This window comes from Nicotiana attenuata, chromosome 12 (genome assembly GCF_001879085.1).
Source record: "Nicotiana attenuata strain UT chromosome 12, NIATTr2, whole genome shotgun sequence".
Taxonomy (NCBI): domain Eukaryota; kingdom Viridiplantae; phylum Streptophyta; class Magnoliopsida; order Solanales; family Solanaceae; genus Nicotiana; species Nicotiana attenuata.
The window spans coordinates 13,505,905-13,525,000 of NC_032000.1; the positions used below are offsets into that span (position 1 = coordinate 13,505,905).

The 19,096-nt window shown below is 38.6% G+C and overlaps 1 protein-coding gene across 1 annotated transcript; it reads right to left on the reverse strand.

The window, feature by feature from the left end:
* LOC109235904 (cytosolic sulfotransferase 12-like) lies at window positions 8,362-9,454 on the reverse strand. Its single transcript, XM_019402150.1, has one exon. The coding sequence runs from the start codon at window positions 9,452-9,454 to the stop codon at window positions 8,450-8,452; it is 1,005 nt and encodes a 334-aa protein (XP_019257695.1). The 3' UTR covers window positions 8,362-8,449.

Consider the following 19,096-nt stretch of genomic DNA (forward strand, 5'->3'; position numbering starts at 1 on the left):
ACACAACATAACTTAAGATCATTACTTCTAACTTAGCCCGTATACCACAGAATTTAATTTCCAACATCCAGAATTTTCTACCACACAACTCGTATGCTCGTAGCAAAATTTCCGAATACAGTAGTTGCTCAAAATAACCTAGTAATAACCCTCATATCAAACAAAACCTCGTTCTAAAGCCATTGTACACAACAGATGATGAAAGAAACATGCAAGAACTTATAACTATTCATCAGATCAAAAATTCGTGGAGCCCCTTCTCCTTCGACAAGAACTATAGCAAATCACTAAGTCGATCAGTGACATTATCCTTTAAAATATACGGCAATTAAATCCGATAGCACCCATTCTAGATCCGACGACCTCATCTTATTAAATACAAGCTACTCTACTCACATGCCACACCAATACTACCTAGAGCCACAAACCGTGCAATTCGTGCACCAATACGCATCAATTCAAATGTGCTCTATCATAGAAAATGACTTAAATAAGGGAACTATCTCTCAAGTTCAACAAGTACCGCCATAACCGCAATTCAATGAGTCCATCATACATAGTTGAACCAAGACACACAATCTATCACAAAGGGTCATATCTCAACATAACTCCGCAGCAATGCGTGACCCTACCCAAACACTGGTCCATATAAAATACATCAAGCCACAATGGCCACAATCAACAACCACGCGCAACTCGACATCAAGTGCCCAAGGTGCATGACCATAACCACGGAGGAACCAATAACACAATACCATAGTCGGGAAAGAACATAACCAAATGTGCAATCAATCATTCAACACCCTAATACCCATCTCGCCCTAGTTTCGCTATATGGCCCAAATAGAACCGCACCATGTGTGCATATAGCTAACGGATCACAATCCCTCGTAGCATAGAAAGGTAACTCACAGAAAATATCAGAAAACGAATAAGCTCAACTCTAGCCGAATGGCACATCCTCAACAACAGCAGTACGGAGTCAACCAATCCGAGTTGGTGCAGAAGACACATCCTCATTGGGCCTTCCAATCGGCCCCAAATCAACTCTGTTCATCCCCAAATAGATAAAAAACCCTTAGAAAGTCCACAACGACCTAACCATAACTCATACCATCCTCTAGCTAGCTTTGGCCACGTTTTCACAGCCCATAGCCAATAAACAATCTACTCTTGAGAACTCTTGGTCTCCAAATCCATAGAACACAAGAGTATTGCCACAAAACACCTGTTGAGACTCACCACATCATAAGTACCCAAATAACTGATTATATCCCATACTATGCTGATCCAACCTACTACCAAGCTGTCCTAGTTTTTTGAGTTCCTTCCGAATTACCCTCAAGTTGACACTTCTCCTTGCCAGGACACCACGATCCTTACGCAAAGCTCACCACAAGAGATCCTAGCATAAAACCACACCACCCTAAGGCCCATAAGCCGTTGTATTCCCTCTTATGCACCCCAAACGTACCACAATCGAGACACTCACTCAAAAGATACCTTCCGTGAATTTAAGGTCGTTTCCTGGACCTTCTTGACACTGAAATGTAAAATCCATAATGATATAGAAATACTGCGAGTCTCGACACCATCCAATGTAAATCTTAGATTCTAGCCATATATAAATATGAAAAATTCTCAATTGCCTCATAAAAATCTTAAATACATTAAAACCTTCTCAAGAGTCATCTACTCCTCACAAATCTCAATTGCACCACCCAAACAGGCCGAACGAGTTGTGCCCCTTTAGCACCATAACATCCAAAGAAGCAATCCACACCTCTAAGCAACCGAGTTAATTCCTACTCCATGCGTACTACATCCCTCGCGAATAACCATTCAAATTATTCCATGATTTCCATATACCGATAAAGTGTAATATTACCCGTATCCAGAAATTTCCTTGCTTAAGTCGTCCTCCAAACCAGCTTTCGCAAGTCATAACCGATCCACAAGTAGGCCTCAGATCGAAACCAATACAACACGCAACCATGCAATCAAATCGTCGATAGCAGACTCCCCCACTTGGCTTAAAGCCATGGAATAAGACATTTGATAACTTACAATAACCATACCCCATTACTACCACAATACCGCAATGAGATTCAACTAAATCCTTTATAACCTCGTGTAACACAAACCATCTAATATCTCAATTCATCTGCAAATCTCGAATTCTTCCTCATGACGGTCAGATGAACTTTCTCAACCAATTCAAACTCAAATTGCAACTCCCATACCTACTGGTAGAAATGAAATCCTCCACACAAAATAATAAGGATCACAAACTCGTACATTACCGCACAAGTGATAAACCACCTGCTTAGCCTCAAACTGACATCTCTCTATACCCTTTCACAACCATAACTACTGCCAATCACTTAATCTTTCTGAGTCTAAACTCATCAACAAGACATGAAAATCTACTTCGTTCCATAATGAAATAACAAGAAAGAATCTCTCGAAAATCTTCATAACTCAAGACGGTATGACACACCCCTAGAAATAGAGCATCCAATAGTCCTTTTCACATCTCAAGCAAATTCTTCCTATCAGATTCAAATAATCTGAACACATCCCGCAGTCATATCCTACTCATCATATAGCCGTCCAACTACTCATCGAGCCACAAATTCCACTAGCAGGGACACTACCGAACTTATAAGTCTAAAAGCACACGCTCACACAACCGAAATCCCCATGCTCAAACTACAGACAAAACCCGGCCTCAAGTCCTACACACTAGTCCATCATCAGTACACCGAAATCACATCTCGCACCTCATCCATGGAATCACAAGTCGTCGATGCACATCTGATACCGAGCGCTCATATGCACATACGAGTGCGTGGAAGGAATTCAAAGAGTTATGCTTCAAGTTGAATCAATACCGCACGATAAGTAAAGAAAGATGGGAAGTTTATCCTAAATGCCCTGCAGCCTCTCGAAGATAGGTATGGACGTCATCATACTCTACTAGACACTTGCTCATGACTCGTAGAACCTATGAGCCTAGAACTCTGATAGCAACTTGTTACGACCCAAAATCCAACTAGCCGTGATGACATCTAGCATATTCCTGTATGTAAGCCAGTTAACAGTGAACTAGTTCAAATGATATTTATTAAGAGAAGAAATAATAATACAACTCAACCATTAGACAAAGCATTCCCAAGGACTGGTAGTACAAATCACGAGCTTCTAAGATTTAGATTTTTACAAGACTGAATTGAAAAAATTACAATATCTGGTTGAAATGTAAATGAACATAACTCGAATCTAATGCTACCAAGAACAAGTGATAGCCATAACTAGAACTTAGGTACATCTTCAGATCCAGATCCTGCCGTATGTAGCAACATCTGGACGCAACGTGCAGAAGTGTAGTATGAGTACAACCGACCTGATGTACTCAATAAAACAAACCTAACCTTAGGTTGAATGTAGTGACGAGCTGGGACAAGGGTCAGAATCCAACTCCATTAACCAGTCACGGTTCATAACAATATAATAAAATTAGTAGAAGAAGATAACTGAGAGGTACGATGCTCATCTCGTTCATAGTTACGGTAGATAGGCATGCTTTCAAGTATAACAGTAATTCCCAAATCTTTCACCGAAAACACCAAAAACATATGAGTAAGTTTGAAAATTATGTTTTTCCCAAAAACTTTTCAACAATAAATAAGATATTTTATTTTCAGATAGCATGAGGAAAGTGCATCTCTATGCCTACATGTCGATATTCAGGTGAAATCATGAATAACACCAAAACTGGGTAGCGTGAGAAAATGCGTCTTGATGCCTATATCTCAAGTACGCATGACAAACGCAATGCATCTCAGTGATGAACTCATGTACTCACACCCTTAGAGTACTCATCTCACTGTCTCGTATTTTTACTCACCATGCTCAATACTTAGCACACTTAGTCACTCAATATTGTACAGGCCCGATCCAGCGGAAATATAAATAAATCCAGGACATATGCAGCCAAATCATAAATGAATCCAGGGAAAATCAGGCCCAATGCAAATGAATCCAGGGCAGATCAGCCCAAAATTCCATTGCAACTGTGCCCATAATGGTTGTGCAGACTCCGGAGGGGCCGATCCAACCCAAGCGCTATAATAAGCCAAATCCTGGCATGAATCAATAAAGCTTGCTGCGGCGTGCATCCCGATCCCATCAATATCTCTCACAACAGGCCCTCGGCCTCACTCGGTCATCAATCTCTCTAGTCTTTCAAGCTCACAACACTCATGACAAGCAGCCTGATGAGTGATACAAGATGTGACAATACACGAAAGCAGAGAGTGAGATATGATACGTAAAGATGAATGTGACTGAGTACATAACTGCAATTAAGTAAATAACTCAACAATAAAGAATGACCACTATGGGTACCAGTAGTAGAAGCATATAGCCTAAACATGATTTCTAGCATAAATCACTACTCAAGTGCTCTAACACATAGAGTACAGTAAAAATGTTCACAAAAGATGGCTACACAGTTCCATGGAATCGACTAAATCATAATTACTACGGTGCATGCCCAAACGTCCGTCACCTAGCATGCACGTCACCTCAACATCAATCACATAGCACATATTTCGTGGTTCCATACCCTCAAAACAAAGTTTAGAAGTGTTATTTATCTCGAACAAGGTAAATCCAATACCGAGCAAGCCAAACGATGCTCTAAAAATGCCATCTTGCGCGTACCGACCTCCGAACAGTTCAAAACTAGGCAAAATCAACTGAAGAACATCAAATAAGGCCTAAGAAATCAATAGCAAATGATAAAGGTCGAATGTTCAATGCAATGCCCAAAATCAATCAAAAAGTCAAACACGGGCCCATGTCTCGGAACCCGACGAAACATATAAAATCACGACAACCCATTCAATTACGACTCTAACCATACTAGTTTCATTCAAATTTGACTCCGAATCAACGTTCATAACTCGAAAATTCACTCTATTAAACTTTAGACAAAAGCTCCCAGTTTCTCTCTTCAAACCATCGATCAAATGCCAAAAATGATGATAGATTCATGATATAAAATAAAAAATGAGTAGAGAAAACTTACCCCAATCCACATGCTGAAAATAGCTTTGCGAATCGTCTCAATCCCAGCTCCATATCTCCGAATTCGTAAAAATGGCCGAAACCCCCGAAATAGAGTATTTTATAATTACTAGGCTAATAAATGAATCGTGATCGCAGATATACCCTCGCAATCGCGAAGAAGAAAATGCACTGCCCTTGAATTACTCTATGCGATCGCACCAATAGCCTCGCGAACGCGATACACAAAGCTCACAAAACTACGCGATCGTGGGAACAACATCGCGAACGCGAAGAGGAAACTTACCATATGACCAGCTCAGCCCATAACACTATGCAAACGTGTAGAATTAGTTGCGAACACGATGAAGACCAGCCCCCTCCCTATGCGAACACATTCATACTTGCGCAAATTCGGAGAGCAAATTTCACAGCAGACCGAAAAACCTTTCGCGATCCCGGCCAAACCTTTGCGATCGCGAAGAATGCCAGAAGTAACAGGTAACATCAGAAAACCAGCAATGCAAAAACCATTTGAAATGATCCGAACTACGTCCAAAACTCACCTGTGCCACCCGGGACCCCATTTGAATATGCCAACAAGTCCCAAAACATAATACGTACCAACTCGAGGACTGAAATCACACATAACAACATCGAAACATCGAATATCACCTCAATTCAAACTTAAACGAGCTTTGAACTTTCAATTTCCAAAACTCGTGCCGAAACATATAAATCAAACCGGAATGATCCCAAATTTTGCACACAAGTCCAAATGACATAACGATGCTTTTCCAATTCCTAAAACCACAATCTGAATCCGATATCCTCAAAGTCAACTCTCTGTCAAACTTACGAACTTTTCCAGCCCTTCAAATTTCAGTTTTCCCAATTTGTGTGGAAACCTTCTAGAAACAACCAAATGCAAATCAAGGCAAATACTAAAAAGTCAAACTTGGTCAACTCTTCCAACTTAAAGCTTAAATCATGGAATTTATTCTTCCAAATCGATTGTGAATAACCTGAAAACCAAAGTCGACGATTCACACAAGTCATAACACACCATACGGAGCTACTCATGCCTTCAAACTACCAAGCGAAGAGCAAAGGCTCCAAAATGACCTGTCGGGTCGTCACAAATAATGTAATTTTTTTCCTCTGGTGAAATAAGAATTTCCATTACAAAACATTGAATTTTGCAAAAGAAAATTATTAAAATTATAGACTTTAAGGATGAATATATTTTTTACTTCAACTTCCTGATATTATGAACTTTAGCGAATATATAAAGAGGGAAGAGTAAAAGAAGAATGAAAATGGAAAAAATTGAATGGATAAAAAAGAAAGAAAAAGTGGAATCTGATTTAGGCATGAAAAGACTGGTAAAAGGAAAATGTAATCAAAATGAGTAAACGCTTGATGAAGTCCATTGAGATTAATGGCTAAACGATTGATGAAGTCCGGCGAAATTTGCGAGTTTGACTTGTTTTCAGAAAATTGATTAATTTTTGTTGTCTATTGGATGAAAACTGTATATGTAGGTTAGGCGGGTGAAAAGTACTTCCTCTAACTGTATTTTCATGTAAATTGCCCAAAAAATAAATGGGTGCACAAGAGCAACTACTTTGGTGCAATATGTGTATGGGTCATTTTGCCACACTTTAAGCCATTGACAAATTTATATTTTTAGCCATTCCAAAAAATCACAGTCGATATATTTATAACATATTTTATAGACTTTTTGGTTATTGAATACAACTATTTTCGGCTGACTGACCAATTTATATTTTTCCCTAGGCCTTTATGTGTTAATATGATACCAGGTAGCCACTTATAGGGCTGCTAACTAATTGGAATTGCCAACATTTGTACAGTATATGAACGATAGTTACAACTTAAAAATATGGCAAGTGAAACTCCAAAACAATGTCATTGAGTTCAAAACATTACAAGTGAAACCCAACGACATTATCCTGAAGTTCGAAACATATACAAGATAAATTGCTGCAAGTGAAATTCCAAGACACTGTCCTAAAAGTTTGAAACATATACAAGATAAACTGCTGCAAGTGAAATTCCAAGACAATTTCCTGAAGTTCGAAACTTAAACAAGTGTTCCTATGTTGGTTTCTTCATCGTACTCCACGGAGTACATATCTTTTCTGCTTGCAAATGCTAGCCATGTTTGGTATTACGTGACACTGCAATATTTGTAGTTCACATGTTTAGTTCTCTAATGAGTTACTGTTTCATTTCTGGAGAATAAAATATTTTTATGAAGACAGTTAAGTTAAAATATTATATATTTCTGGAGAATAAAATATCCTTAACGTTAAAGCCTACGTTCCAAGAACGGAACAAGATCATGAGGGTTCTTGACAAGTAAAGGGCGATTTTGTTTTGAAAAAGGATAGCGATATCAGTTTACCAGAGCAAACAAAAGTGCTTACTTGATTAATTTGTCTAAATGTATGTTACGTTAAAGGATTGTATGATCATTTGCCAAATCACTAGTTGGTTGTTATGTTTTGTGATTATTAAGAGTTAAATAATTGGCATTGACTTACTTTTTCTATTTTACAATTTTATTTTCTGGTCTCTAGTTATTATATCTAACGCAATTTTTGAGCATAACAAAAATATACATAATTAGGAAAATATTATAAATGTAAGACGGTGAAACGTTATAAGTATTGTGTGGTGTCATTATGTGATTGATCTAATTAGAAAGTATAGACTCAGCTGATTTGTGCATATCATGATTAATTAATATAATTAATAGTAGTAAGAAGTAAGATACAGAGAAATTGAATCCCAATTTTGTTATCATTTAACTTTTTTTTCATAGTTGTACGATGAAGATTTACTCATGAGAGTATATCCAGATGAACCGTCGGGCTATTTGCGGCTTGGGTCTCAGACTCTCAGACTCACGACACTTTCTCAATCAAGTTACATATTTGTTAATCATCAAAACTCAATTTCGAACAATTATTTATTTGGTGTTCATTCTAGCACCATAACCATGAAAATTTAATATAAGTATACATAGAGTAATAAATAGCAGTGATAATATTAATGGGTGTTTCTACAGTGTGAAAATGAAATTAGAAAACATGAGCGATGATAATGATGATTGTCATTCTATATTATCGTCATCATCTTTATCGTTGTCGTCGTCAGCATCTGGTCATCGTTATATTTATCACGTGTAGAAGCACCAAGACAGTTGTATGACAATAGAACAACAATTATATTCTCAAACATTAATGTTCCAATAGTCTATTCCTGTAATAATCTCAAACATTAACCTTCCAACATTGATTTTCAAAAGAAATAAGTGCATGCAATAGCATTGTACATTAATGCTATATTAACTGTAATAAAAACTTAATCCAGATCCTAGGAACTTTTGTTCAATGATGTTATCCAGTTTCTCCATCATCTCAGTTGTAAAGTAATTCTTCCAATCTCCAACTTCGCCTCGACGAAAGAACAATTTATGATCCTCTCCAGTTGGCCATTTCTCATTCTTGTTCACCTCCAAGTTGCTCAAATTTTCAAAGCTACACAATTTCAAGATTTCATTCACCACTCCTGATGTTTCTTCCTCTTCAGAAAATGGATATTCCAAGAATTCAGCTAAGCATTTCAGTTGAATCTCGGGTTTCTCTTTAATTTCTTCATACATCAAGAAAAGTACTCTAGTAGGTTTTTCTAAACTTTTTTTCCAGTAATCTAACACGTGATCCCAAAAAGGACCAAAAAGGCTCACCCCCTTACAGAAAAGATCAAACATTTCTTCAATTGAATTGGTATCTTTGTAATGAGATCTTAAATTGTTTGTGAAATGCCACATTGAAATAAAAGTGTCCCTCGGATTCCTACACAGGTAAATGAGCTTGCTTTCCGAATTTTGGACAGATTTTGGCAATGAAGCATATGGCAAATGTGTTGCCAACAACCTAGGAGTGGTGAAGGACAAGAAATCAGGAACTTGGCCATCAACATAAAGCTTAAGTTCCAAGAAAGGAACAAGAGCATGAGGGTTCTTGACTAGCAAAGGATGATTTTGTCCTGAAAGAGGAAAGCGAATTCGGTTCACTAGAGCGAACACGAGTGCTTTTAACCAGGTAGTACCTGATTTAGGAGTGGTAACAAGGATGATATCACTATCTTGAGCTTGAAATTGTTTTTGGCATGCAATCACACCTTGTATTATTCTTGGTGATACCCAAAAACCTTGGTAGTTGTAACTATGTGATCCAACCAATCCTTTTTCTTTGGGTAGGATTGAGAGCAATTTCTTACACTCTTCACTTAAGCCATCATCTTGTAAATATTTGGGAGGAAGTGGTTGAGAATGGGATGTTGTCATTGATTTTGAGAATTGTGTGTTTTCTTTTAATAGCTTGTATGATGAAGATTTAGTCATGAATAGTATATATAAGGAGATTACTCACCAGCTCTTCTTAATGACAAATGGTGTAATCAGATTCTCTTATATTTTTATTTAGTTAGTTAATGATTCTTTTTTTTTTTTGACATTTATCTTTGGAAAAGAACAAAAGAATTGAAAAATATAGACACATACCAAATGTTGTCATTTGGCAATGTTCGTCCTTATCCTTTCCCTAACTAATTACACATAAAACACATGCTAACACCTCACCATCCATACAAGGGCTCACGTTTTTTACATCCACTCATAAAAATAAAGCGAAAAATGCCCATTCATGCCAGTGAATTATGGGAAATAGGATACATTTTGTCACGACCCGGATTTTTCACCCTCGAAAATTGTGATGGTGCCTACTCGTGAAAGCTAGGCAAGCCGATAGTTACGGTTTTATCACAATTATTATTAATCAACAGAAAACAGATAATGGCTAAAATGAAATAATTATAAATGCGGAAGTGATATAGCAATCCAACAATTCTAATACATAACTACCCCAATGATCTGGTGTAACAATTCACGAACGACTAAGATTTACTACAAATATTAGTCTGAAAGAAGTACGTATGTGCTCGAAATAGAAGAGACAGGAGAAACTAAAACGGGGAAAGGGGACTTCATGCTTTGCGAACACCAGTAGATCTACCTTGGTCTCCCTGGACTGAAGGAAGTGTATACGGTAAAACCGGAGGGTCCAATTTTTGGTCATTACGACGCCTCATAAGCACGTTTCCGAAGGTTCGAGGCTACGTTCGAGTTTTGCATCCGAGGAGTTATCGACATCCAACCTCAGGGCAGTGTCGACCGATGGTCATGGTAAAAAAGTGGGAAGTTCCCAAGGCATATGATCAAAGTTGACAAAGCCTGCAAGGGAAGCACTAGTCTGTACCAGACTAATGAGTAGCTGCTCCAGCTATGTTTCTTTGTAATAATTACTCATGTACTAGGATGGGATTTCCCTCCTTATATAAAGGGGGTCCTTGTCATTTTGTAGGACATCTCTAACACAACATATTAATTCAAGATAAAAATATTCCTTCTGCTCTCTAACTTAAATATACTCTCTGTTTGGCTCTACTACTTACATTTATTGCTTTATTTACATTTATTGTATCCCATTAATTTTTCAACATTTATTGCTCATTATTGATCATAGAGAGCCTCCATCGCAGCTCTCATAACTGTTAGTCCTTCATCGACTACCCTTTACCGGGTATCAAATTCGACCTCGAGGCCCTGTATATGCAAGCTCGAGGCCTCGATACCTGGCCATTTTGGTTCGTTTATTAAGCTATCTACAAGCCATCGTCTTAATTTCTAGTCCTTCACTTAACATCCATTGCCTAACAACTAGCATAAAATAGATCACATATATTTAGAACCACAAAACCAAATCTAATTGTTTACCATTTTCAAGTTAACAGTTTGGCGCCCACCGTGGGGCTAAAAATAATAGTGATTGTTTTCTTGCTGGTTTACTACATAACGCAAGTTATCTTTCACACTTTTCTTGTCCATGATCTTTGATTTCAGGTCAAAATGTCCAACTCAGTAAACACAGGTGAAAACAACAATCTCGAGGACCATGGAGAAAACTGTGTAGCTGTTCCAGGTGTTGGTGTACCAACACGAAACCCTGGGGATGCGCAAGAACCAATTACCGTGGAGGCGATCTCGCGAGACGCTCAACACGTCGAAATAAGCTCCCACACCAACAAGAGCATACACCAAGGAGATCAACGAGAAGCTTAGAAAACCCCAACTAGGGAAGAACAGGAAGTTATCCTTCACGTTATTTTTGAAATGTTACAGGCACAACAGTTGGCAATTGCTCAGCTGCAAAGTCACCAGAAAACTCACAGCACGGTAGCACCGGAAACGGCTCCTCAAGCCGAACAGGTACCAGAAAGATCAAGAAACAACGGGTCGGCAACCGACCCCGCCATCATAAAGATGCTCGAGGACCTCACAAAGAGGACCGAGTTAGGCGAGAAGAAGATAGAAGCCAACGACAAGAAGGTAGAGACCTACAACTCTAGGGTCGATCAAATTCCGGGGGCACCCCCTATCCTGAAAGGTGTCGATTCCAAGATGTTCGTGCAAGAGCCGTTCCCGCAGGAAGTGGCTCCAAAACCTATCCCAAAGAAGTTTAGAATTCCTGACCTTCAGAAGTACAATAGAACCTCAGACCCAAACGAGCACGTCACTGCTTACAAATATGCAGCGAAAGGCAACGACCTATGAGACGACGAGATGGAGTATGTCCTACTAAAGAAGTCTGGAGAGACAATTTCAAAAGGGGCAAGGATTTGGTATCACAACTTAGCCCCACACTCGATAGATTTGTTTGCCATGCTGGCAGATTCCTTGAGAAAGGCACATGCTGGTGCCATAAAGGTAGCTACAAGAAAATACGATGTTTTCATAATCAAGCAAAGGGAGAACGAGATGCTGCGAGATTTCGTATCCCGCTTTCAAATGGAACAAATGGAACTGCCGCCAGTCTCCGACGACTGGGCAGTGCACGCCTTCACTCAAGGTTTGAACGAGCGAAGCTCGATATCTTCGAAACAACTAAAGCAGAACTTAGTCGAATATCCTGTTTCTTATCATTTTTATCTAAGAAACGTGGGGACTATTTGTATACGATAAAATCAGAGGTTCCAATTTTCGGTCATTACGACGCCTCATAAGCACGTTTTCGAAGGTTCGAGGCTATGTTCAATATTTGCATCTGAGGAGTTATCGACGTCCAACCCCGGGGAAGTGCCGACCGATGGTCATGGTAAAAAAGTGGGAAGTTCTGAAGGCATATGATCAAAGCTGACAAAGCCTGCAAGGGAAACACTAGTCTGCACTAGACTAGTGAGTAGCTGCTCCAGCTATGTTTCTTTGTAATAATTACTCATGTACTAGGATGGGATTTCCCTCCTTATATAAAGGGGGTCCTTGTCATTTTGTAGGACATCTCTAACACAACATATTCATCCAAGACAAGAACATTCCTTCTGCTCTCTAAATTAAATATACTCTCTGTTTGGCTCTACTGCTTACATTTATTGCTTTATTTACATTTATTGTATCTCATTAATTGTTCATCATTTATTGCTCATTATTGATCATAGAGATCCGCCATCGCAGCTCTCATAACTATTAGCCCTTCATCGACTACGCTTAACCGAGTATCAAATTCGACCTCGAGGCCCCGTATATGCAAGCTCGAGGCCTCGATACCTAGCCATCTCGGTTCGTTTATTGCTATCTACAAGCCATCGTCTTAATTTCCAGTCTTTCACTTAGCATCCATTGCCTAAAAACTAATATAAAATAGATCACATATTTTTAGAACCACAAAAATCAAATCTAATTGTTATTACCATTTTCAAGGTAAACAGGTAGCAACCAGAAAGCTACTCACAAGGTCCGGCACCGAAATCTGCACAAAAAATGCAGAGTGTAGTATCAGTACAACCGACCCCATGTACCGGTAAGTATCGATCCTAACCTCGGCGAATTAGTGACGATGCTAGGACACGACAACCATATAAACCTGTGCAGTTAAATCATATAGAAGAAGAACAAGAATAACAGAAAAGTAACCGATAAAGATAGGAAAGGGAACATATTGCGGGGAATATCATGTTCGGACAATAATTCAATAGAGAAGCATAATAAACACTATATCTGTATCAACATGAGTAATCAAATAGTAACACGTGCATGGCATCACCCTTCGTTCTTTTACTCTCGTCCTCATAATAAGAAATAACAGAAATGGCACGGCATCACCCTTCGCGCATTAACTCTCATAATCATGGCACGACATCACCCTTCATGCATTACTCTCAAATCATGGCACAGCATCACCCTTCGTGCTTAAACACTCACAATATCGGCATAGTATCACCCTTCGTGCATTAGCACTCACTCACAATATCGTGCACGGCATGACCCTTCGTGTTTTACTCTCATCCTCACCCAAAAAGTAGAAATAATACATCCCTGCAAGGGAATCGACAATAACCAATTTCTACCTAATCCCCCAATTTATACCATAGAAATCTTAGATTTTTGGTTAGAAATTCATGACAAGTGAAAGAAAGTGGGTTAGGATCACTTACCAAAGTTTTGGGGAAGATTTGGTTTGGGAGAATCGCCTCTAGGGTTTTAGGACTTGAGAGATGTGATAAATGGGTGAAAATCCCGTCTAAGTCCCAACTTAACAGCTGCAAATGTCGCAATTGCGACTGGAGCTTCGCATTTGCGAAGCTCGCAATTGCGAGAAGGACATCGCAAATGTGAAACTTAGCAATTTCTGTTGCCTTCGCATTTGCGACCAATCCCCTCCCAGCTTTACTTCGCAAATGGGAAGGGTCTTCTCAATTCAGCTACTCTTCGCATTTGCGATGAGTGACTCGCAATTGCAACACTATCAGGCCTCGCAATTGCGAACTCTGGTCTCGCAATTGCGAGATCAGAGGCCAACACCAGAACTGTAGCACTTGCAATTTTTTTCCAAGTCCAAAACACTTCGTAGCCTATCCCAAATTCACCCGAGCCCTCGGGGCTCTAAACCAAACATGCACATAAGTCTTAAAATATCATATGAACTTGCTCGCGCGATTAAATTACCAAAATAACATCTAGAACTAGGAATTCAACACCAAAACTCATGAAATTTTCAAGATAGTTCAAAATTTCTATCTTTTCAACCAAAGGTGGTGATTTGATAGGTTTTGGCATCGGTTGTAGAAATTGAAGTTTCAAAGTTTATTGATTTTGACTTAAGGTGTGATTCGTCGTTACGAAGTTGTGATGTGTGATTTGAAGCTTTCAGTAGGTTTGTTTTGTCGTATATAACTTGTCTGTAAAATTTGGCACCATTCGGAGTTGATTTGATATGGTTCGCATGCTCGGTTTCGATTCTAGAAGTTCTTGAAGTTAAATGTTATTTTCATGCATTTTGGCATCCGATTCGTGGTTTTAGAAGTTATTTTGATGATTTGAACACGCGAGCAAGTTCGTGTTGTGTTTTCAGACTTGTGTGCATATTTGGTTTGGAGCCCCGAGGGCTCGGGTGAGTTTCGAATGATTTTCATGAAATTTGAGTGTTGGTTCTTGTTTCTTCGCATTTGCGGGGCGACTAGGTAGTTTTTCGCATTTGCGATGAGCCTGCCGCATTTGCGAAAGTTGGTCTTCGCATTTGCGAATTTTTGTCCCAAATTCGACCTTAACAGAAATCTTCCAAGCTCGCAATTGCAATAAGTTTTTCGCATTTGCGAACCCCCTATCGCAAATGCGACATCTGCAACCTATTAAGTGCTGAGAATTTTGAGTTTTAGCTTCATTTTCATTTATTTTGAACCCTTGCTTCGTGGGACAATTTGTGAAGGTATTTTCATACCAAATCATTGGGTAAGTATCTTTAATCAATTTCCAACTATATTTCATGATTTTATATAAGATATAACATCAAATTCATGAGCAATCTATGGAAAAATTTGGGGATTTTGTCAAAGTTTTGAAAAATGAAAATTTGGGATTTGGGAGTCGAATATGGCTCGGATTTGAAAACAAAACACATATTTGGACTCGTGCGGCTATGGGTAGTCGAGACCTACCCTTGGACCCGGGTTTTGATCGAGCGGGCCCGGGGTTTGCCTTTTGTTGACTTTTGGGAAATCTAATAGAAATCATAGTTTATTAATTTAAATTGTTTTCTCTTGCATTGTGTGATGTATTCAAGTCGTTGTTGGCTAGATTGAGCCGGGCGGAGGCGAATTTGTAAAGGAAAAAGATTAGATTGAGTCTTGAGTTAGCCGAATCGAGGTAAGTGTTTTGCCTAGCTTTGTTGAGGGAATTTTTTCTCCTATTTGTCATTGTTTGCTACATGCGGGGGTGATACATATATGAGGTGACGAGCGTATATGTATGTGCCAAGGTTAATCATGCTCGGGGGTGGATTATGTAATATTTGTGTTTGTAGAATTCCGTGACATTCTGCTTAATGCCTTAATTGACTCTTAGATACTAAGGACATAATATTAAATGATAGAAATCAAGACTTAGTTTGTTATAACTTGATCAAACTCGATGGAAATTGTGAGAATATATTGATGTGTCTAATTCGATCATCTCTATGCGAAATCATTACTACATTACTACAACCGATATTCTTGAGATGCTAGACTATATACTTGTGTTGTGTGTCATTTATGAGATACGTGGAAGTATTTAAATAATACAGTTCTTGAGGGTTGTTGAACCATTGTTGACTTGGAAAGTTGTGATTTTGAATTTGTTTGGAATATTCGTTTGAACACTCTCCTCGATGTTATTTATACTTCCGGCCTTGCCATTTTATTGACATTCATATGCTCGGTAAGGAAGCGTGTAAAGCACGAAGGGCGATGCCGTGCCATTTTATATTCATTATCATGTGAGGAAGAGTGTAAGGAACGAAGGGTGATGCCGTGCAATTTTATATTCATTATCATGTGAGGAAGAGTGTAAAGCACGAAGGGTGATGTCGTTCCATATCATTTGAGAGTAAAAGCACGAAGGGTGATGCCATGCCATTTCTTTTGTATTGTTATGATTGTGTGTTATCGTGAGGTCATTGCACGATGGGTGTTTCCGTGCAGGCAAGGATGAGAGACATACATTATGTTTTATATCAGTTTTCCGTGTATACGTTCATGTCTCTACCTTGAACGGTTATTGTCATAATTACAGACTTGATGTGACTTGTTGCTATTGTTCTGTCATTGATCTCTATTTCAATTGTTCTTGTGTTGCTCATACCTTCTACTTGCTTAAATTGCAAATACCATGCCTATTTCCTGCCTTTATAATTATACTCATGTTGTATCTATTCTGTAGCATTTAGTATAAGCCTTCCACCATGTTAGCCATTAATGCGCTTACTTGTCAACTTGTAAAGATCATGTATTTCCGCCTCATTTGTTATAGTTGTACGTAGGCCTCCAATATTCTAGTTAATTGAAGTTGATATTCCTTGTTTTCCAATTGTTATTGTTACTCACGTGCTTTCCGTTTAGTCTTTTACTGTTGCCCACATGTGTACCTTTGTCCATTGTTGTTACTTGCGTATTTCCTACTTTGTAATACCTGTTATCGATATTTCTGTCACCTGATTAGTTCTGTTACTCGTATATTTGGGGAGGATAAGTTGAACGCACGAAGGGTGTTGCCGTGCCATTTGACTTGATACCTTGGATATACTTCTCATATCAGGAAAGATTGTAAATCTTCTACTGTGATTCCTTTTAGTAATTGTTGACTGTCTCGCCGAATTGTATACGGTACTTTATTTGTTATGCTTTGAATTGCTTTTACTGTTAATCTAATGTACAGGTAATAACAATAAGTATCTTTTAACTAAAGCCTCGTCACTACTTCGACGAGGTTAGACAAAATACTTACCAGTATATGGGGTCGGTTGTACTGATACTATACTTCTGTACGATGTGTACAGATTTCTAGAGCAGAGTTGTTGATGATATCAAGTGCTTATTCTGAAGATGTTCGCGCCTTCCGGATATAGTTGCCTCTTATCCTTGGTAGGTTTTACTATTCTGTTTATGTATCTTTCAAACCGAACGTGTATTTATTCGTACCAGCTTTGTAAATTCCAAGTCTTAGAAGCTCATGAGTCGTACTACCAGATCTTGGGTAAATTTGTAAATTTTTAGTTATCTATTCTCTATTTTCTTATAATATCAGTTGAGTTGTATTTTCTGTTAGTTGGCTTACCTAGTGGGTTGAGTTAGGTGCCATCACGACTTGTGGTTTTGGGTCGTGACAAGGTCATTTTAGAATATCGGTTTAGCTTCGTCGAGGTAAGTATCTTGCCTAACTTTGGGTGGGAGAAATACCCCTTAGGATTTGAGTTGTTTGTGCTATTTGTGAAATGTGAAAGCCGTGTACGCGAGGTGACGAGTACGTACTCAGGCTTATATGTGGAAATTCTATCAGTTTAAGCTCTTAGGCATCTTTAATGTATTTAATTAGAAATGGCGAAATACATAAATGGCTCCTCCAAGTTGTCCACAACGATCATTTGAACACCTCAACAGACTTATTTATCAAGTAGACACCTCAAGTTATTTTTCAGTGTATCTCTTAAACCCTTCAAAGTGACATGGAAAAATGTGTGTGCTACACTCGCCTGGTAGCAAGTGAAGCCTTTCAAAATTATGTTTATTTCTTTTTCTTTTTTAATTTAACTGGTGGAGCCCACTTTTCCTCACTCTTTCTTCTCCAAAATTTTCTTCCCTATTCACATAGTGAATGTGCAAAACAGAAATCGCCTGAAACAAGAAGGTGAATTACTTATTTCCTAAAATTGACCCTCTTCTATGTGTACTGCTCACAAACTTAAAAAAGCCCTAATGTCTTTATAATTTCTCCATACAACTCCAGCTCCAACCCATCTAACATAGAAAAAATTAAAATTGTAGCATGGACCGAGCACTTTCAGTAATTCCTACTGGCAGCAATAATTATCAATATCATTTGAATAATTCTAAAGTTGATTTTAAGAGAGGAACATGAGATAGAAGATCGGGCGATTACCGGTTGGATATTTTCCGATGGAACTCCAATGAGATTTTTCACCATTATTGGGTCTGATAAGTTCTAACAGAGTGTTTTGTGGGGGAGGGGGGGCTATGGAGGAGAAAATAAATAAGAAAAAGATCACCAGAATATGTTCCAACCACCGTCGACTCCAATCATCTCTTTCTTTTACGGTGGTCTCCAAGTTTCTGTCATGCACTCATGGTCATCAGCCTTTCTCGTGAGAGGCAACGAGACAGAAGGGGATTCGTCGGAAGGGGTCTTCTTTGACATTGGAAGATGAAGTTGGAGGTGGGGGGGAGTGGGGGGAAGACGAAGAGAAAGGGCGGTGGAGAAGGGTTTTTTCTTCTTCAATTTTTTTTTTTGGTTAATTTGTGTTAAGTTTTAATTACAAATTACACGTGTCGTTCATTGATTGGCTCATTTGGCAAGTGTAACTCACGCATCTGGTATGTTGTACCGGGGTGTCTATTTGATTTACTTAACAGTCACTTGAAGTGTCTAGCTGGAAATGGTCTCAGTTGAGATGTTCAAATGACCGTTGTGGACAACTTGGAGGGGCCATTTATGTATTTCGCCATTAGAAATTGTTGGCACATGTTATATACTTATTTGCCATGTCCACTATTACATGCTTTATTGGAAGTTGTCGTTACATGTCACATTCTTTATTTGTCGAGTTTATTTTATATGCCTATTTGGAGTTGTTACGACTTTAACCTTTACGTGGAATCTTTTATTGTTGAGTTGCCATGTCATGGAGACACTTTCATTATCGAGTTTATCATTTAAATAATTAATTGGAATTGAAGCTGTGTTTAAAGGAGGTGTTATTCCTTGCTGAGTTACTTTTTCGTTCATGTTGTTGTTATTGAGATTTCATACACGTTGTGTTGAGCCGTGGGCTATTGTTGTAAAATTATTGATATTGTGGAAATTGTTGGAAATGTTGTGGCTTAC